We start from the raw sequence: 20,916 nt of genomic DNA, 5'->3' as shown, positions 1-20,916 counted from the left end.
TCCTGCCCCTCTGCAGGCCTTTCCCTTAGAGATCTCTAAAAGGCCTAAGTTAACCATCAGTTTCAGAGGTTCTAAAGAGAAAGCTGGCAGTTTCTGTGCTAAAAATGTGTGCCCATGCCGTGTGGGAGGCAGGCCAGGCCAAAACCCTTAGCACTCTCCTTCACCTGCTTCTTCTCAGCTTTAGGCCTTACCTCTTCTTTGTCACCACCATGCCCAATATTTCCCACGTTCTTCTCCAACCCCTCCTTATGCCTCAGGGACCAGACACCGATGCACCAGAGACCACACTTCCACCCTGGATTTTATTGAGTTATGGTAGTGTTCTTGAGCTGGCTCACATGCATGTGGTCAGCTGGGGCCTAGGGTGGCTCTTTGCAAAGCTGAGGTGAGTGAGCTAAGGAAGCTAGGCAGGGCAGGACAGGGCCCTTTTAGTCTTCTCAAGCCTTGGGCCAAGTTCTTGGCAATGCTAGTCTCTCTGGCATGATTAGGGATATTATCAGAGAAACATCTCTCGGGAGCACATCTGGACACCCATTCTTTGCTTCAGATGCATCCATTCCCCCACCCCCAATTCAACTCTTGACCCATTACGAGACCTTTTTACCTTTTACCAGGATTTCTTTGTGCAGGAAAGCTGACTTGGAAATGTGGGAAGGTGGGAGGGAGGGGCAATAAGAGGGACCCTAGGAAGCAGATCTGCTTGTCTGGGTGCCTACAGTGAAGAGCCCTTGAGGCAAGTACCCCAGGCCTGGAAGAAACCATGCACTGCAGGTCCTCCCTTCTCTGGGAATTAAAAGCAAGGAACAGAAGCAAACTGAAACCCCTTGTCACTTTACCCACCTTCTGGCAGTCTCTAGATAATGATCTAAGGAAATAAGCTTATATTTATAATTAGAGGTTAATTTGGAGAATATACACTATTTACAAGGAGCAGGGAAGGTGGGGGACTACTGGGCACAGGCGCAGTTTGGGGGGGGGTTCCTAATCTCTTTCACCCTTTCTTTTGCTGTTCTCACCCTTCAGCTCCTAGCAGGGAGAGTGAGGAGTCAGATTTTCTTGGGGAGCATCAGGTGGCCCAGGGACCAGTCACCAGGCCCTCGCGGCTTGCAGAGGGCCCAGTGGTGGCCACGGCGTGACATCTGCCTTGGCATAAGCAGGCAAAGTGGAGCTAGAGGAGCAGATGGTCCCTGCCTGCTGTCCTCACTCAGAGGGCTTGGATGGCCCAGGTGCACGAGCTCCTGGAAGTGCGGAGGGCTTGGGCAGCAAGGGTAAGGTCAGGCCTCTACCGCAGCTCGGGAATGAACTGAGCCCAGTTGATGCTGTCAGGGCCCAGAGGGTCCTCCTCCAGGCCAGGGAAGCTGATGTCCAGGAGGACCTTGCTGAGGCTGTCATTCATTGTGTCCAGAACCAGGCCTTCCGTCAGAGAACGGTTGGCTGAAAGGCTGGCAACCTGTGACCCGGGGGAGCCCGGCTTGGGGACTTCCATATCTGAGGGGGAAGGGCTGCTGAAGGGGTCAGAGGTGAGGTCAAAGGGCTCTGAATTGAGGAGCTCTCGGGGTGAGTCAAAGAGTGGGATACTTTTCAGTGGGGTGGTGCTAAAATCCGTTAGCCCCAGGGAATCAGGCGGGGGGCCAAAGACAGCCGGGGGGGCTTGTACCGGACTGAAATCCAGGCCCCCTACTTTGGCTGGGGGTGTGAGCCTCCAGGATTCAGGGGTCACGGGGAGGGCAGACTTGCTCGGGGTGGAGGATATGGGCGGTGTCTCCTTAATGGGTGTCTTAAAGGGTCCTCCCTCCTCCTGGCAGGAGCCAAGCCGGGAGGTGGGCTCGGAGGACACTGCAGGCAAAGTGAGCTCTGTGGCTCGCCGGGAAGCCCCGGGGCCCTCGGAGAAGAGTAGCTCAGGCTCATCCAGACAGGGAGGCAAGAGGTGCTGTTTTCTGCGAGACCGACTCATCTCCCGTCCCTCCCTGCGTTTGATCACGAGCATTTCTGAGACACACCGGGCTGGGGACTTGAGCCCGCTGTAGGACTTCTTGGGCCTCGGGGTGGGAGAGTGGGATGAACCCTCCCAGGAGTGCGACAGTTCCTCTTTGACAGACGGGCATGGTGAAGGCCACTCCTCCAAGGGCGGGCTCTCTACTTTGATGGGTCTCCCCAAGAGTGGCGTTTCCTCCCCGGGCTGGATTTCTTCCTCCTTGATGGACTGAACTGGAAGCAGAGGAGACAGCCTTTCTCCAAGCAGGAATTTGTCCTCTTGCACAGGCCCTGCGGTGGGCAGAGGGGCTACCCCATCATCAGCTAGCAGCACCTGCAAGTGAAGCAGGGATACGGTGAGACAGAGCTCTCCAGGCCTTGAGATTCAACCCGGTCACCAGGCGGGACACAAGATCCTGGCTAAAGCAAGCCACATGCTGGTGCTGTTCCTCTTTTTTGTCTTTTTAAATTTTACAAACTATTAAATAGGAGAATATAGGATGAAGGCGGTGGTTCAATTCCGGGGAGTAAAAGAGCATTTAATATGGTGCTGGTATAATTAGTACCCATCGGAGAGAAAATAAAATTGGATGCCTGTTTCATACCATGTACAAAGACTTAAATAGAAGAAGTAAAACCATACAAATCCTGAAAGAGAATCTAGGAGACTACATGTACAATCTGAGGGTGGGTGCGACCTTCTTAAGCAAGACTGGAAACCCAGAAGCTGTAAAAGAGAAGAGAGACATATTTGACTACATAAAAACTTAAAATCTTACTGTGGCAAGAGATTCCATAAACAAAGAAACAAACAACAGAAGTAAAAGAAGTATCTTCAGCATAAAAGACTGAAGTTAGTATTTTAATAACAAAGAATTTTCACATATTATCAAAACCCCATAGAAAGATGGGCCAAGCCCATAAATAAGTATCTGATAGTGAACAATTCCAAGTGACCCAACATAATAAGAAGGTACTCACACTTACCAATAAGCAACGAAAGATAAAATGAAACAAGGAGATATCATTTATATATAGCAGATGGGCAAATATTTAAAAGACTATACCGACTGCTGGCAAAGATACAGGTCTTGTCATATATTGCTGGTAGAAATGTAAAATACTGTATATGATTTTGGAAACCAATATCTAGCAATATTTAATAAAATTGGTAACACGTTTCCACTCAGGAATTTTGTGTCTGGTTTTCTATCCCATGGAAATACAAGCACTTGTAAGAAAGATACTTGCAAGGATATTTCCTGCAGTGTTGTTCATAGGGCAAAAAAAAACTAGAAGCAAAATGTACCCATAAAAGTGGAATGGCTGGAAAATTTTTGGCATAGCCACACAGTGGAATGTTAGGTGGCCATTAAAAAACAATGAATTAGAGCCAATGCCAAATGAATTGGAAGAATTTCCATGTGGCAGAAAAGTGCAACGAGATCCCGTTTTTAATGTTCTGCGTGTTGTATGTGTCTATATAAAATGGCTATGGCAAGATGTATGTATGGTACACTAAGAGCATGGATAAATTATAAAAGCAAGCATACTAAATTGTCAACAGGGGGGGATGTCAGCAGGGGGGATGTGGATGAAGAAACAAAGACTGCATTAAAACAAGAACAGTATATGTGCTACAGTCATATGGATACATTTAGGTAAAATGACTTATGGTAGTATGTATAATTTTATGTATATTTAAAAAGTATTTTTTAAATAAAAAAAAAATAGGGGCACCTGCGTGGCTCAGTTGGTGGAGTCTGACTCTTGATTTCAGGTCAGGTCACGATCTCACAGTTTGTGAGATCAAGCCCTGAGTCAGGCTCCACGCTGACAGCACAGAGCCTGCTTGGGATCCTCAGTCTCCCTCTCTCTCTGTTCCTCCCACGCTCGCACATGCATACTCTCTCTCTCTCTCTCTCTCTCAAAATAAAGTTAAAAAAAATAAAAAAACAAAAACAAAACTAAAGCAAAGCCAAGTCTCTCTGAACTCCAGAGCCCATGCTGTTGCCATCTCAGTGGAGGAGGCAGGGAGGGCCTTTTCTTCTGCTCTATTAAAGGAGAGCTCTTGCTCACAAATCCTTCTCTGTGTCCACACTTGATAGCCCATCAAGATACGGCTCCTCACCTTCTCCTGAAGCTAGACCACTGATGCTCAGCCAGGGGCCATATCTGCACTCTTCCGCTCCCTATGGGATATTTGGCAATGTCCAGACACATTTTAGTGGGAAGAGACATGGGGTGCTGCTAAAGATCCCTCAGCACACAGGACCACGCCTGTCCACCCCCAACAAAGAATGATCCATCCCTAAATGTCAATAGTACCAAGGATGAAAACCCGACCCAATCACTCTGCTGTTACTAGGTATAAACTGGCATCTCCTGCCTCCATGGCACTGCCAATTAGAATGCTCTTGCTACACCTGTTTATCCAAATGTACGTCTTTCTAAAACCTACTTCCTTTGTGAACTCTTCCTTACCCATCCCAGCACATCTATCATAATCCCCCTGGTCTGAATTCTTATAAACTCATTAGGTATTCATGGGTCTTCTGACACCACTCATATTGTAATCCAAGTTCTTTTTTAGCTCTTCTAATGCTCTTGAATTTTCCTTTGTATTTATGCCTTGTCTACCCATATAGATTTATAAACTTCTCAAGGAACACTTAGCAGAGTGCTTTGCAAACTAGAGGTCCAACACTTTTAATTGACTGCGGTCTCTCCTTGGAGAAAAACCGAAGCCACTCACCTTGGGGGCAATACGGACCCGCTTGCTATGGCGGGCAAGCTCTGAGCTCATGAGTGAAGCTGCCAGGGGCAATGGCACCTTTACTGAGGGCTGCAACACCAGCGACTGGTTCACCGGGAACTGGATAGGTACCAGGTATGAGCTGACCCGTGGCAGCAGTGGTTTCATCTTCCGCCCTAAGAGGAAACAGGGGAGATCAGGAGCAGGGGTCCAGGGATAAACCCCTTCTCAATCCCAGGAGCTTTGCTCTCCTTCTCTGGGCTCAGACTCAAAACACGCCCCCAGAGCAAGGACTAGCCTGATGCCCACTCTCCCATACTAACGTGCGCCCAGTGGGAGTTCAGTTTTGATGGTCACGTTCCGGCGGAGCTCAGGATTGGGTCGTTTCTGCTGCTGCTTGTGGCAGATGGGGAGAGAAAGAAACCTGGGTTAATAAGGCAGGGGGAGAAGCCAGGAGAACCCACCAGCTGCTCTGGGACTGTGCACCGAGCTAACCGATGGCCCAGAAAGAAAAGGCCGTCTGGGGCAGATGCAGGTGAGCACTGTCTCCAAAGCCTGGTTAGTGGGAAGAGGTGGACGGCACACAGATCTATGATGGCAGGACAGTCCTACCACCTCATCTGGGTGTCCTCACCACCCCCGGGGGATGCTAACGCGTGTTGTTCTAGGAGCGACAAAGAAAAGCCAGGTAGAAAGGGAAGAGAGAAAACTGCCACCTGCCAGGCCCATGCCATGCACTTGTGGTTGCCATCTTGCACGAAGCCTGTGGCATGTCCTGCTGCCACACCCTGCTCTGCTCAGTGAATCTTCGTCATGCCCAGAGCGTGGGGTGCGGGGAGGGGAGGGAAGTGGGCAGAAGCTGGTGGGGGAATGAGGTGGCGGTATAAATTTCCTTACTCCCAGAAGCTCAGGGGTGCTCTGCCTTCAGGGCTGGAAGTCACACAGCCCCAGGCTCCCTTCCCCTGTCCACTAAAGTCATGCTGAGCAGTGAAAGGAAAACAAGGCCAAGCCCCGAGCCAGGAGGAAAAGAATCTTACTGATTCCAAGTGCTCAGGCGATTGTGGAGACCCTGGGTCCAGTGGCTGGTGGCGGTCAGGCATTGTGGGAAAGAAATGAAATGAAGTTACCACCAGCGTGGCCAATCTGACCAGGTCGGGAAAAACAGCTATTTCTGTTTGATGCTGAGGGCCACCCGGGACAACTTCCCCTCCCAGGAGAACAGTTACAGCTGATAGCGGCCTTATGGGCACCCTGAAATCCCCAAACAATCATTTCTGAAAAGAGGTTCTGATGGCTCAATTTCTGGTCTCCAGGCTAAAGAAGGGCTCTTTTAAAATGGTTTTCCAGACTTTCTCTGTAAGAATCACCCAAGATGCCTGTTAAAAATATGTATTCCTGGCCCCGTTCCAGACCCACTGAGTCAGAAGCCCCCAGGGAGGGACCTGGGAAGCTGTATTTTTTTAACAGGTGGCAGGCAATTCTTATCCGCAAGGCAGTTAGGGAAACACTGCCCAGAGTAGTCCTCTGTTTGGATCAAAGCGGTCTCCTCCACGGCCTGGTCTGGCACAGAAGTGTGTCATTTGGTATCTGTCAACTGTACTGAATTCAGCTAGTTTTATACAGCTCATCTCTGGGCTGGCTGGCTTTTAACTTGGCCCTGGCCAGGTAAGATCATCACAAGGAGGACTTGTTTCCTTTTGAGATGGATATTATGATGACCAACTCTGGCCCTATTGAGATGAAGCCAGGACACTCACCTTAAATACCTGGTCCAATGTCAAATAGCGATTGGCACTGGGGTGGATAGTCCAAAAGGAGACTTTGCCATTGGCAGATGTCTCCCGAACAAACATGTCATGGAGAGAAAGGTTGTGGCGGATGGAATTCTGGAAGGAGAGAAAGACAACTAGTTACCAGCTATTTCAGCTTCTGAATTATCACCTTTGATGTTTCCTGAGGCTGAAAGCAGCCTCAGGCCTCCCCCACTGTGGCCAGCAGGATCCTCATGATCTCGCCTATTGGCGACTCTCTCCCCTGCTGCTCCACACTGCAGAGCTGGCAAACTGGGCCATCAAGCCATCAGTCCACAAAGCCATCAGCTGGTGATAAAGGAAAGAACTGGATGGCTGTCAGCAGCAAGGAAAGGGTATGGAGGCTATGAAGCAATCAGTAGCAAGATAGGTAAGTAAAGCAACTAAGAAACTAGGAAATTTCTTTGAGGTAAGACAGTGCAGTTAAGAATTCTGTGGAGGAAACAAAACAAAAAACCCTTGCTTGGAGTTGCCCACCTGTCAGAAAATCAACACTGTAGCTCTGACAGTGTGGAGTGAGCTACAGCAACTCCAAAGGACCTCAGTGTTCCCATAAGTACAATGAAGAGAAAGTCCCTGCCTTCTGGAGATGACATGTGACATTATAGGAGGTGAATCTCAGGTCACGAGACTCAAAGACAGCATTTTTTCATTGCTACTTAGTCACTCCAGCTGCCTTTCAATGTAGCACAAACGTAGGCTTAGTGTTACACTGGAGAGACTCCATTTAGGTAGGGACCAATGAAGTGCTTTGCAGAGCTGTTGTTGACCATTTTTTGCCTGGATTCAGCAGGATCAAGTCACAGTCTAAAAGATACAATTGTTTATAATTCCAGCTTCCTTTGCATTTAACTGCTTCCTCAGAGTACCAGACACAGAACTGCTGCACATCTGCGTAGACAAACTGCGGGGTCAGAGTGACCTTGACTTTGGTTGCTATGGATTGTCATGGGTTGTTATGTACCTTCCAGCCTGGCTTGGCAATGTGCTTAAAATAGGGGAAGTGGTCCTCAATCCAAGTATAGATGTCTTTCAAGGTCATGCGTTTCCTCTCGGTGCTATTGATGGCGAATTGTATCATGGCCATGTAAGAATACGGTGGCCGCTCAGACACAGAGTCCTGCCAGGAAGTTGATGCTCCCGGGGGCTCCTCAACCTGAGGGTTATGAGAAGCCAAAGGCAAGGAGAAAAAGGAATGACATGGAAGAGTTCATAAGACCTCCCCGGGGCCCCTTAAGAACATTCCCTAGAGAAAACTTTAACCTGCAGAATTATACTAGAAACCAACTCATCTGAGACCACTATTCCATAGAATCAAATTTTAGGATTAGGAATGGTAGCGATGTCCCTAGACAATGTGGAGCCATTTCTCTGTCACTGTTCATTTTGTCGAATATACTGTCCAATAATAAGTGGAAGTCCAGTACCCATCTTTCAGACCTGGGGTGGGGGTCAGGAGACCAAGGTCTTCGTCTGCATTCTACTAATGTGATGTGAATAAAACTGTCTCTTTTCAGTGTTTCTATGAGAGACATATTCCCAAGAGCATGGGATAGACAAACGTCTGCAAAACACACATCTGGCTAAGTCTTAGGCAAAGAGCTGATCATTTACATTTTAAAAAACGGAGCTCTAACTTTAGAAAGTGCACAAGTTTGAAGCAAACAGCTGAGTTTTTACTTATGCACACATCCATGCAAATTTTCACTTTCATAAAGGTTGTTGAATGAATGATTTAAGGATGTATGCAACAATGTGGTAACTGTGAAAAACAAGCCTGGGCCAAATCAAATTTGATTGCTGGGGAAGTATTTAAAATTCACACCTCACTCACTTTATTTGCTATTTACTGTATCTTCTAATAAATCTATCTTGTTAAAAATGCTCCATTCCTTTCATGCTATTGGGGGTGTCTCTTTAAAGTTCAAGTGGCTTTCCACACTAAGATCTCTTCATCATTTCCTGAATACGTACTAAGTACCTGCTAAGGGCAGAGTACTAAACTTCATGTTAATGGAATACAGAGTGAGCCAGGGGAATCTGCCCTCAAGGAAATTTCAGAGACCGGGCAAAAAAAAAAAAAAAAAAAAAAAGATTCCAGGCAGAAAGGTAGGTAGCTCAAAAGTTATGCAGAATCACAGTAAGTGAAATGCTAATACCGGAACCTGGAAATTCTCCTCCACAGGCCACTTGATCCATTTCCCTTCTTAGAAATTTTCTGCACTGGCCCTGACTTCCCTAGTGAGTGACAGAACTGTTCACCTTTACCTGACTCTGCTCCAGGTGACGATTCTCCTTTTCCTCCGTCTCTTGCTTGATGCTGCTGGAGCCCAGTCCATCAGAACTCACCTTTCTGAGCCACTGGATGTTGGTCAAGCTGTTGTCAAGAGTGCAGCCTGCTGCCTCACCGCCAGCTAGAGGGGAAACAATCCGAGATGCCACTTAGCTGCCCGGTCCAGTGCCTGGCAGGCCCACTGAAATCGGTGGTTAGGGAGCAGCTCTCTAAGACCTCTACCCTTAGGGACAGGGAACACATGCTCAATCTAATGTGGCCCTCAGATACTCTGCCCTATTATGGATTTCAGGAGAAATTCAGGAGCATTGCTCAAGCTGCATTTCAGTGAGCCTTACAATCAGTCAAGGTAACCTTACAAAAGAGTTACTGGGTATTGGCACAAAGAAAGTCACTTTTCTTCCTCATGCTTCAGTTTTCTCCTTTATTAAAATGGAGAAAGATTCTTATTTCCTTATATGGTCAATGAGAAAGATAAGTAGAAAAAATAAACATCCTTTTCTAATATGAAGTAGTAGAAATGCTAAATTATACTTGGGGCACTTTTGATGGCGCCCAAAGGATCTGGGTCAAGGATTCGAGATGAAGAAAGACAAGACGCTCCCCTGGTTCAGGCTAGGTGCCTGTTAGGTATCAACGTGATGGACTGCGGTCCTTGCTACCAGAAAGGAAAGGCTGGGCTCCTCACTCCTTTGCCTTGCAGGCCACATACCACAGCTCTCCCATCTCTGCCCAGGTAGGGCTCCAGGTGGTCTAGGTAGATTCACATCCCCAGTTGCAGGCTTTGGTCCCAGGGTCTCAGTGACCACTTCTGTCCTCCTGGGATCATTGCTGGATTGGGCTTGAGGCTGGTGTCCTGAAGGGTGCGTGGGGGCTCCCCCAAAGCTGATGAGGATGAATTTGTTGGGCCCACTGCTGCCACTCTCTTTTCCTTTGGCGGTCAATGCTGTGATGATGCTCTGGATATTGGCATTGTTAGGGATGGCCACCACTTGGGTGTTGGGCATGGTGGGGTGGTTAATAATCTTGATCCCAGCTGGAAACTTGCAAGAGCTGGACTCTGCCACCTCCTTGGAGGCTTGACCAGGCTCTTGCTGGGCAGGGGGCCTCTTAAGTTCCTCTCCTGATGTTTCACCTGGGGCATTCTGAACAGGAAGGGGCAGCCTCCGTCTTTTCAGAATCAGTGGCCGATGGGGGCTGGTTTTCATTATGAATCTGTGCTTTCACTCTCCATTGAGAATCACAAGTATAGACCCTGGAAAGTGCAAGGAACAGCAGGATGTCAGAGATTTGTTAGACTGAGAAGGAGGTTCTGTTAGAGAAAGGCGTTTTCCTCTTTCCATGACGAAAAACATGAGCCCATGTGCCCAGGTTAATGATCTCTGGGCCTCATAAAGACCTCAGACAACGAGGAGATGAGTTGTACGACAAAACAAGGCTAAAACTGAAGCATTTCAAAAGGGGAAAATGGGATTGGGTTGAATGTAGGTCAACATGGCCAAAAGTCTTCTGGAAGCTTAAGAATGTTTGGCTACAGAAATGAGTGGAACAGTTACAAAAATGTGGAAGTTTCTATCACTGCCTCCTATAATACAGATCACTTGTAGCGACTGTAGGGACAAGAATGCTGGAATAGGAGGACATTGGCAATTTTAGGAGTCCTGACAAAACTCTGCTCCCGGGGCGCCTGGGTGGCGCAGTCGGTTAAGCGTCCGACTTCAGCCAGGTCACGGTCTCGCGGTCCGTGAGTTCGAGCCCCGCGTCAGGCTCTGGGCTGATAGCCTGGAGCCTGTTTCCGATTCTGTGTCTCCCTCTCTCTCTGCCCCTCCTCCGTTCATGCTCTGTCTCTCTCTCTGTCCCAAAAATAAAAAAAAAAAAAAAAAAAAAAAAACTCTGCTCCCATAATCTATTTTAGGGTTGATAAAGCTGGTATATGTTTATAGCATCTTAGTTATAAATAAAAGGATCAGTGCCCATAGAGGAAAGAAGGGGAAGCGAGGGGAGGGGAGGGGAGGGGAGGGGAGAGAAAGGCAGATTGTAATCTTGCTCTCATGCCATCACCTCCTTCACAAAATCTCAAGACGAAACTGCTCTATTCAAGGCCCATGGTGTTATTCATTTCTCAGGCCATTATCCTTGCATTGATAAAAAGTTCATCTTTCTTTCACAATTTACAATTTATTTATTTATTTATTTATTTATTTATTGTACTTTTATTTTTTATTGAGATAGAATTGACACATATTAGTTTCAGGTGCACAACATAATGATTCGATATTTGTGTGTATTCTGAAATGATCACCACAGTAAGTCTAGTTAACATCCATCACCACACACAGTTACAATTTTTTTTTCTTGTGATGAGAAATTTTAAGGTCTACTCTCTTAGCAACTTTCAAATATACAATATAGTATTATTAAGTATATAACCACCGTGTTGTACCAATTTACAAATTATTTATATAGCGACATTTTAGTACTTGCATGTGCTTATTCATATTTTAACTTTCAAAGCATGTTACTGTATTGCTTAATTTCTCTTCCAGAACTAAGACTATAATCCATTATCTCCTGACCAATAGAATGCACTATCATCAATATGCCAAGGTGATTTCGCAATGTTAAGGAAAATAGATAGATACACAGGATACTCTGCTATCATGTAACATTGTGCAATCCTATTTAGAGGCACTTTGACAGAGGAATGGGTTGTTTTAGGACATCTATCTCCCTGAAAATGACTGTGACACCCCTATGACATTTGCTGTCTGCTTAGAGCTCATAGGCCCTCTCCGCTCTGCCCCCCTCCCTTTCCTTTATAACCAGGTTTCCTCTACTTTAAAATCTCAGTTTTACTTCTACCTCCTATCTCTTCAGGCCTCCCTCTCCCCCCTGCCAAACAGTAGATACTATTATTCCTTCCCCATCCCCAAAAGATATCTTCCAGGTCTAAGGCTTAATTTTGCCTCCTACTCTCTGACCAGTCTTTTCTTATCATTGCCAACACTTTATCTAACAGGGGACTTCCAGAGTGACCCCTCCGACACCACTGCCCATCCGGACCAGAGAAATCTTGCAGGTTCTCACGATCCAGGAGAAGGGCCCTGGAAAAGGGTGGAGCGGAGGCAGTGTTGCTTAGTGGTGAGAGCGCCTGGGAGCAGGGGAGGGTGTGGACAGGTTTGTCTTTGACTTAATGCAGAATAAAGCCAGTCTTCATCCCAGCCAGTCTGCCTAGAAAGGTAGACCACCCCAGCAGCCCTCTCAAGGTTGTGGGCAGGGTGCAGAGGTCAAACTTCCAGGGAAGGCCAAAAGGTGCTTTGAGAAAGGAGTGAGGACTAGGCCAGGAGGTTGGATGCAGAAAAAGTTTGCACCCTCTCTCAGCCCTGGTTTCCGTGTGGCCCCAAACCTCCACTCGGGTCGCGTGCCCTGCTGCTAGACCCCCTGACCTCGGCGCCCGGGCCCGGGCTCCCTGCCTCTGCCTGGGCCGGGCCTCAGACTCCATTCCTTCGCCCCCCGCTCACCTCCCGACTGCAGCAGCCGCCGCTGCTGGGCTGTGGCTCCAAGGGCGGGCTCCGGGCTCCTCCAACCTGGGGGCCGAGCCAGGGGCCCGGACAGGGACTCGCGCCAGGCCGGCCGGGTCCCCGGCGGTGCGGGAGGGGTGGGGAATCCCGGGGGATCCCGGGAGGGGAGGGGTCCCGGGCCGGGGGGCCGGGGGTGGGGTCGGGCACCGGAGCTTTCAGTTTGTTCCGCTGTTTGAAATTGGCGCCGGCGGAGCGTTGCGGTCACGTGACGGAGCGTCGCCAATCGGCAGCCGCCCTTGTCTCCGTGTTCCGGGCTCGAACGTCGCGGCGGCGGAGGGGAGCTGAGGCCGGGAAGCCGCCGGGCTGGTAAGGCGGACCGGCTACCGGCTCGTGGGGAGAGAGCGGCCGTGGGCGGCCCGGAGGGCTCAGGGGGGCTCCCGCGGCGGGGGGCGGGCGGGGACGGCCGGGGCCCTCGGCCTGCTCTCCCTCGCGTGTTCCCGGTCCCTACCCTGATCCCGCCCCCGACGCCGCTCCTCCCGCCTCCCTCTGGCCTTTTCCAAAATCTCTGAGGCCTTGGCTTCCCCGTAAGGGGACACCGTACTCCATTCACCTAACGATCGGCTAGCTATCTCGACTAGTCGCCTAGCCTATCATCTCGTTTCAGCTTCCAACATCTTAAATTCCACACTATAAAGCTCTTTGACTAATGTAGTCAAGAAATTTTGTTGAGCACCTACTATGTGCCAGGGACCTGCTAGGATACAGTGGCTGCGGAGATTCTTTTCTTACCCTGGGTACCTGTAATGGGAAGAGAGGACAGAACAGACGGTTTTGAAGAATCAAATAAGCAAAAGGAGAATTACAGCTGTGAAGGGATAAATTAGAGGTCACTGATAACTGAGTATCTACAATAAGATCTTACCTTAGGTAGGTCAGGAAGGGCTTTTCCGAACTGAAGCTTGTTGGGAGATCTGATGTCTTTGTGCAAAGAAAGGAGTGAAACCCTCGAACCAAAAGGATTAAGGTGTGCAAGGAGGTGGTGGGAGGAAGATTGGTAGGTACAAAGGCTAAAGACCATCTGAGGAGTCTGAGCTAACAGGCCTGAGTGGAGTGTGGTGTGAGATGAAGCTGGAGCCACAGGAAGTAGGACCTTAGCCGGAACTGGGGGAATTTGGTCCTTATCCAGAAATCAAACATTTTAAGCAGAAGTGAGTCAAGATCAGATGATGCATTCAGGGCATTTTGGAGTGGATTAGGGTAGACCACTTAGGCTATTACAATACTCCGGATCAGAATTGTTGGAATTGAAGGGTGGTGGGGAGAGAAAGAGAGTGACAGGGGAGAAAGGGGCATTATTGAAGACCTACTTAAGAGGTAAAATCGTCAGGGCTTGGTGCTGTTGGATGGGGAGACAGGAGGGAAATGTCAAGGTTTCTGGCTGCATCACTACATGAACGGTGATACCATTCCCTGAGCAAGGGCCTTGGAAGGTAATCACCTGTGGAGCGGGTGCAGGGGAAATGATCACGAATTCAGTTTTAAACGTATTGGGTTTTGAGGTGCATTTGAGTCCTCTGGTTGCTGTCAAGTAGGCAGCAGGTATATGGGTCCTGAGCGTGGAGAACTCTAGGCTGAATATATAAATACTTAAGTCACCCACTTTTAGGTGTGAACCGATTGCCTAAGAAAGGTGTAGAGTAAGGAATGTTCTGAGGCACAGCCAGAGGGCAAGGTGTTAGATAGTGAAGGGACTGATCTGTGATTGTCACATAAAGAGGATGGATATGGATCTATATAGGTTTGTATGTTTGGTTTCTGGAAAGTGAGAATATTTTCTTTGGTGTCTCCCGGCTTCCTTGGAAGTAGGAAGTAAGGTCATTTGTTAAGAGAGAAGGGAAATGCCACTTGGGTGGCTCAGTTAAGCACCCGACTCTTGATTTTGGCTCAGGTCATGATCTCATGGTTCCTGGGATTAAACCCCCTGATGGGGCCCTTGAGTGCAGAGCCTCCTTGAGGACTCTCTCTCTCCTCTCTCTCTGCCCCTACCCCCTCTCGTGCTCTCTCTCTAAAAATAAATAAGCATTTATTTATTTATTTATTTATTTTAAAAAGAGAGAATGGGAGTTCTGAAGTTTTAAGAAAGTGGAAACATCTTTTTTTTTTTTAATGTTTATTTTAATTTTTAACAGAGAAAGACAGAGCATGAGCAGAGGAGGGGCAGAGAGAGAGGGAGATACAGAATCCGAAGCAGGCTTCAGGCTCCAAGCTGTTAGCACAGAGCCTGACGCGGGGCTCGAACTCACAGACCGCGAGATCATGACCTGAGCCAAAGTAGGATGCTCAACCGACTGAGCCACCCAAGTACCCCTGAAAGTGGAAACATCTTAAGATAATCATTGCGGATAATGAGCTGATGAAGGAAACATAATAGGGTTGCTGTTGAGCACCGTAGTGTCCATTGCAGGCTGGCTAATGTCACCACTTTTGACTGGAGCCATTGCTATTGCTGTCAACTCTCCCCTGAACTCCTGTAGCAACTCTTTAGGTTGTCCTGCTGCCTTTCTCCACGCCCACACTCCCCAACACACCTTTTCTCACAAACCACCTCACGTTATCTTTGAAAAGTGTAAATCACATTATGTCCCTTACCTGTCCAGGGCCTTGTGGTGGCTTCCTATCACTCTAGGAATAATTCAATCTGGAGTCCTTAACCTTGCCTGTGAACCCATTCACATCTGTTACTGCTCTCCAGTTCAGCCATGCTGACCTTACTGTTTCTTGAACAAATCAGACATATTCTCACCTTGTGATTTTTGGATTTACTGTTCTCGAAGCCTGCAGTATTATTCACTCTGCCTTTCTATTGATTGCTTATTCTCCTTTTTTCATTTCAGGTATTTGCTCAAATATCACTTTTTTTTTTTTTTTAATTTTTTTTTTTTTCAACATTTTTTATTTATTTTTGGGACAGAGAGAGACAGAGCATGAACGGGGGAGGGGCAGAGAGAGAGGGAGACACAGAATCGGAAACAGGCTCCAGGCTCCGAGCCATCAGCCCAGAGCCTGACGCGGGGCTCGAACTCACGGACCGCGAGATCGTGACCTGGCTGAAGTCGGACGCTTAACCGACTGCGCCACCCAGGCGCCCCAAATATCACTTTTTTTTAAAAAAAGTTTATTTATGTTGAGAGAAACAGACAGTGCAATAGGGGAGGGACAGAGAGAGATGGGGAGAGAGAGAATCCTAAGCAGGTTCCGCACCGTCACCACAGAACCCGATGCAGGGCTTGAACTCACTAAGCTGTGAGGTCGTGACCTGAGCTAAAACCAAGAGTTGGACGCTTAACTGACTGAGCCACCCAGGCACCTCTCAAATATCACCTTTTCAGTTACCTTCCCTGACAACCCTGTCTAAAGGAGCACTAAGTAGGCTCAACCCCTTATCCTGTTTGACTTTTCTCCATAGTCACTTCCCAATTAGGATGTAAGCACCATGAGGGCGGGGATTTCATTTTGTTCTCTGGCATATATTTCCAGCACCAGGAGCACTGTTGGTACTCAGTAAATATTTGTTGAGTGGCCGAATGAATGAACAAGTAGATGTATGTATTACCTGTGTTCTCCCTAAAAATGTTTAGCTGCTGAGGTAGAGAGTTTGTCCTTCCTTTTTGCTTTCCCTATATTTCCACGGCCTAGTGACATAAATCAGAGCAGGTTACTTTTGATTGTTGGCTGTATGAATGCATCACGAATGGCCAGTCTGCCCTATTGCCAGACTTTCCAGGATGCCCGGCTGTTCCTCCCATTCACTGCTCTGTTGAATTCAAACATCTTTCCCACTCACTCTTCCACTGATGAAGTTCTTATTAAAGTTGATCTGGTTACTAGAGTCCGTGGACACTTTTTTCAGACTTTTTATTACTCTGTGGGTCCTCTTGATCCTTAATCCTGCCTCTGTCTCTAGCCTCCCATCTCCACTGACACAGCCCAGATTCAGGCCTCATCGTTTCTCACTTAAGTAACATAGCAAAACCTCCTAAACTGGTCCCTGTATTTCCAGGGTACTTCTCTCCTTTCCCACGGTTGCCAGGATGATCTGTCTAAAAGACAACAACCAACTGTGACATTTATGAAACTGCTGAAAAAATTGAACATGTCTGGATATGTAATAAAGAATACATATATGTAAGGTTTATTCATGGGAATGGTACAAAGACTGGGAATGTCATATTTTCTTCAAAATAATACAGGTGTAGGGAGGTGGATAAAGGGCGTGGATGCATCCAGATTGCCTATGGGTTGATGGTTGTTGGAGGCTCATTATATTATTCATTCTGCTTTTGTGTATGTTCAAAATTATCTGGAGTAAAAAGTTAAAGAAAAAAATCCAGGTGTGATCACATCCTTCTGCTTGAAAATCTTCGGTGATTCCTTAGGCTAACGTCCAAACTCCTGTGGCACTCCTGGCTTTTCTTATCTGACCCTGACACCAGGTCTAGCCTCTCAGTTCCTATATTCATCTTTTCATACCCTGTGTCTGGCTACATAGTCTGCAATACCCTGAATTCACAGTGCCCTTTCAAGTCTCTGGGCCTTTGTATGTGCTGCTCCGCAGCCCAGAGGGCCTTGCCCTGTCTGCTTTTTGGCTTTCTGTAGCCCTTTCATACTAGGTCAGATATCATCCTCTCTAGAAAGTCTAAAAGCCTCCTCTGGAATGAGTGGAAGCATTCTCCTCATTATTGTAATTGTCTCTCTCCCCCTGCTGGACTCTCAGCTCATTGAAGAAAGGGACAGTCTCACCTATGAGTCCCTACAAGTACTTGGCACTTGATAAATGCTTGTAGAATCAATGGTTCTTCATCTTTAAATTCCCAGCACCCAGCATGGCACTCAACACGTGCTTGGTCAATTGTTCATTGACTGAATGTTGTTGAATGTGAACTACCGTGTTTTTACTTGGTGTAGGAATAGGAAGCTGTGCCCCCCAAAGTATTGAGGTAGGAATGGTGGTTGATAGAACTGGCTGGCAGAGTATGAGGAAGAGCTGGGGATGGAATCATCGGAATTATTTTTTCCCAGCTTTTGTTTCTTCTCTGCAGGCATGGGTCGGAATCGGAGCCTGTACCCCGACCTGACTACAGCTAGCATGATGTGGTTATTAACCGCTCTTCATTCACCTATTGATGCCTCCCAGAAAAAAACGCCGCCAAGGGTTCCAGAAAGCCCAGCTGCTATTCCAACAACCACCACTGGAGGGCCCCAAACACCACTACGGATCTGCACAACTTCCCATCACTCACACTAGACAGGTGGCCAGCAAGCCCATTGACCACAACACCATCACTTCCTGGGTAGGCCATGGGATTCTAACTTTGACTTTTGCTCATTTAGGCTTCTCAGGATGCTGACTCTTCTGCCCCTTGAACCAGGGCCTCCAAAGAATAAGATTCATGGGGCAGGGACAAGGAGGCAATGTACTCTTTTTGTCATCAGCCGTCTTCTCTGGTATATATCTTTTCTAAGTTCAAGCTGAGGGCTGGTTGGAATTGGAGTCTTTCCCCCCACATTCTTAAAGAGTTCAGTATAAAAGTTTCATTAACCAGTAGCTGGGTGAAAAAGCCAGACAAATGGCAGAATGAGTAAACAATGAGATTATTCCCTGAGCTTCATGTGAGAGGTAAAATATTTAGCTAGGCACTATATTTACTGTTTCATAGAAAATGGCGTGTCCTATTTTTTGTTTTTAAATATTTGTTTATTTTTGAGAGAGAGAGAGAGAGAGTATGAGTAGGGGAGGGGCAGAGAGAGAGGGGGACAGAGAATCTGAAGCCGGCACTGTGCTGACAGCAGTGAGCCTGATTGGGGCTCAGACTCAAAAACTGTGAAATCCTGTCCTGACCCAAAGTTGGATGCTCAACCGACTGAGCCACCCAGGTGCACCATGGCATGTTGTGTTTTGACAGTTTCGAAGCGCTGGGAAGAGAACAGAACTACTATATTTCAGGGAGGTGGTATAGCCAAGGGCCAGACAAAAGCAGAAATCTCCACGTAAGAGTGCTTGATTAATAAAACTTGTTGAGGATTGCTAGGAAGAACCATAATGCTTGCTTCGGAGTTGTAGAAGAAACTGAAATGCTAGAATCCTGTGGATGAGAAGAGGAGTGAGCATTTATTGAGAACTCATCACGTGCCAGGTCTTAGGCCAGTTGCTGTCCATCGACTCCCTATTCTTGCATCCATCCATTCACTTTCCTGGGGGCCTTCTTGGTGCCAGGCACTCTGCTGGGTGCTGGGGATCAAAGGCGAAGAACACTGCCCATCTCTGCCCTCAAGGTTTAAAGATAATTAAGCAAATTGCAGCCATGTGGTGGGATAACGTGAAGGTGGCATTGTCCCCTTTCTTACACATGAGGAAATGGAAAACCAGATTGAGTAACTTGCCCACAGCTCCTATCCCTTTCTCTTAATGTCCCATTAGACAGATGTTTTGTTTTGTGTCCATTACTATAATGGGCCCCCATTTAGATTCTGGTCTTTGGATGTAGTTTCCTCCTTCAGGTTCATACCTGGTACCTAGCCCTCCTCACTTCTTTTTTGGTTTTTGTTTTTGATTCTTACTTAGGTTTCACCTCAGTTTGATACAACAGGAGAAAGCTGGTTCCCAATGAACCAGAAACACCATCACCGAAACCAGGCAAGACTTTCAAGTCGGAAATCCATCACCTCCAAGTTTCCACATCTAACATTTGAGAGCCCCCCGTCTTCCAGTTCAGCCACACTTGGGATCCCCTTAACCAGGGAGTGCGCCAATCAGTCAGAAAAGTGCATTTCTGGAAGGCCCTTAGTTCCAGTGCTCAGTCCTCAAAGCTGTGGGGAGCTGTCCACACATACACTTCAAAACTTACCTTACGTGTTCATTCCACCTGATATTCAGACCCCAGAGTCTTCGTTTGTGAAGGAGGGGCCCATTCCCCCAGATCAGAGGGAAGATAGCCTTCCAAGTGGCTCCTTTCACACCAGTACTCCCAAGACCCCAGGGCCTGGGCCTGTTCTAGTTAAAGACACTCCTGAGGAGAAGTATGGGATCAAGGTCACATGGAGGAGACGACGCCACTTGTTTACTCACCTCAGGGAGAGAGGGAAGCTGAATAAAAACCAATTCCTTGTGAAAAATTCACTGGATTTCTCAGACAGCAGCAATCTCAAGAAATTTTCATAGAGTTGCTAAATTACTTTTCTGGCTCACAGAAGTGTATGTCAGAAGAATAAAATGCAAATACTGCCAATAACACCAACAGAAAAAAGATAGTTTAACTAGAGACTTGGAGTCATAAGGGAATTTGATTCCCAGCTTTGCTTTTTAAAATGTCTTTTCCTAAAAAGTTTTTAGTGTCATAAACAGTTCACTTCAAATTTTTCTTCTATTAACTGTTTAAAATTTTAAAGTATCTTATAGTAACTGTTTAAAATGTTTGTAAATAAATGGTTGCAGAAAGGTTTTAGAGAACCCTGCTCCTGATTACTGATCATGCAGCAATACTGCATTCTCCACAAAAGGTCTTCATTGTTTTTTTAAGCCACTAATTAATCCTCTAATCACCCCATTCAACCTAATTCATTCCACATTTTTGAGTACCAACTCTTGTGTCAGGCTCAGCGGCAGCTTCCTTTGTGACATGTTGGATGGAAAAATCAAAGCAAACTTTGACATTTTAGAGCTGAGCAACCTTTTTAGACCTCTGCAACCTTGCTCATCTGCTAAAAAGTCAGGATGAGGAAAGGTGCCAAGCCCTGTGTTAGTGAATACAGTGGGATCAGGAGCAAAAAAAGGGGACCGAGATGTTACTTAAGCTTGCTGTGTTTTGGTTATATTTCCATTCAAACAGATCTGAAAATACCACACAGGGTGGGAAACTGATTTCTTGTAATGATTGTTTAAAATATGTAATTAAATATGGAAACTTTTTTTTAATTTTTTTTTTTAACATTTATTTATTTTTGAGACAGAGAGAGACAGAGCTTGAACGGGGGAGGGGCAGAGAGAGAGGGAGACACAGAATCGGAAGCAGGCTCCAGGCTCTGAGCCATCAGCCCAGAGCCTGATGCAGGGCTCGAACTCTCCCACGGTGAGATCCTGACCTGAGCTGAAGTCGGATGCTCAACCGACTGAGCCACCCAGGCGCCCCAAATATGGAAACTTTTCAGAGAAGACTGCTTACCATAACTAATGCGGAACTACCCAGTCAAAAACTGCCTCCATTGCCCTTTCGCCAACACAGATAGCGTCTCCTTTAACTGCAGCCATTCAGCTTTAAGAACCTATTCTGTTCAGCCCGAGCTGAACAAGCAGGGATTATTTCGTTTTATTTTATAGATGGGGATCTGAAGCCCAGATAATGAACTGTGTTTAGGGTCACACAGTGAGTGGAGGCTGACACATCAAGGCGATGCTCTGCTCTCCCAGCTTGTGCCAAGTCCTGTGCCTCTTAAGCGAACCCGATGTGGAAACAGCTGACCTCGCAATGCTATAAAATGCGATAACTTTTGCCAGGATATTTTGTA

General features: G+C 47.1%; 2 protein-coding genes across 7 annotated transcripts; one reads left to right on the top strand and one right to left on the bottom strand.

The window, feature by feature from the left end:
- Positions 1-273: 273 nt before the first annotated feature.
- Positions 274-12,601, bottom strand: FOXM1 (forkhead box M1). Of its 5 annotated transcripts, none has more exons than XM_019464849.2 (9): positions 12,355-12,592; positions 9,546-10,088; positions 8,809-8,954; positions 7,505-7,696; positions 6,487-6,615; positions 5,767-5,811; positions 5,053-5,125; positions 4,730-4,905; positions 274-2,308 (listed from the first exon to the last, which is right to left on the bottom strand). In XM_019464849.2, exons 2-9 carry the CDS (start codon positions 10,039-10,041, stop codon positions 1,283-1,285), a joined length of 2,283 nt encoding a protein of 760 aa, XP_019320394.2. In that variant the 5' UTR covers positions 10,042-10,088; positions 12,355-12,592; the 3' UTR covers positions 274-1,282. The 5 variants fall into 5 exon arrangements, with proteins under 5 accessions (XP_019320394.2, XP_019320395.2, XP_019320397.2 ...); XM_019464850.2 differs by having other exon boundaries at positions 5,053-5,122; positions 12,355-12,588; XM_053895089.1 differs by lacking the exon at positions 274-2,308 and adding an exon at positions 2,331-2,701 and having other exon boundaries at positions 12,355-12,601.
- Positions 12,602-12,631: 30 nt separating this feature from the next.
- On the top strand, positions 12,632-20,320 carry RHNO1 (RAD9-HUS1-RAD1 interacting nuclear orphan 1). 2 transcript variants are annotated; one of them, XM_019464846.2, is made up of 3 exons: positions 12,632-12,720; positions 17,454-17,705; positions 18,977-20,320. In XM_019464846.2, exons 2-3 carry the CDS (start codon positions 17,538-17,540, stop codon positions 19,571-19,573), a joined length of 765 nt encoding a protein of 254 aa, XP_019320391.2. In that variant the 5' UTR covers positions 12,632-12,720; positions 17,454-17,537; the 3' UTR covers positions 19,574-20,320. The 2 variants fall into 2 exon arrangements, with proteins under 2 accessions (XP_019320391.2, XP_019320392.2); XM_019464847.2 differs by having other exon boundaries at positions 12,667-12,720; positions 17,434-17,705.
- Positions 20,321-20,916: the final 596 nt, after the last annotated feature.

The sequence above is a fragment of the Panthera pardus genome, unplaced genomic scaffold (genome assembly GCF_024362965.1).
Source record: "Panthera pardus isolate Hobbes unplaced genomic scaffold, ASM2436296v1 HiC_scaffold_6, whole genome shotgun sequence".
NCBI lineage: Eukaryota > Metazoa > Chordata > Mammalia > Carnivora > Felidae > Panthera > Panthera pardus.
The sequence above is the reverse complement of the archived record's forward strand: the minus strand, read 5'-3'. Positions and strand labels throughout refer to the sequence as shown.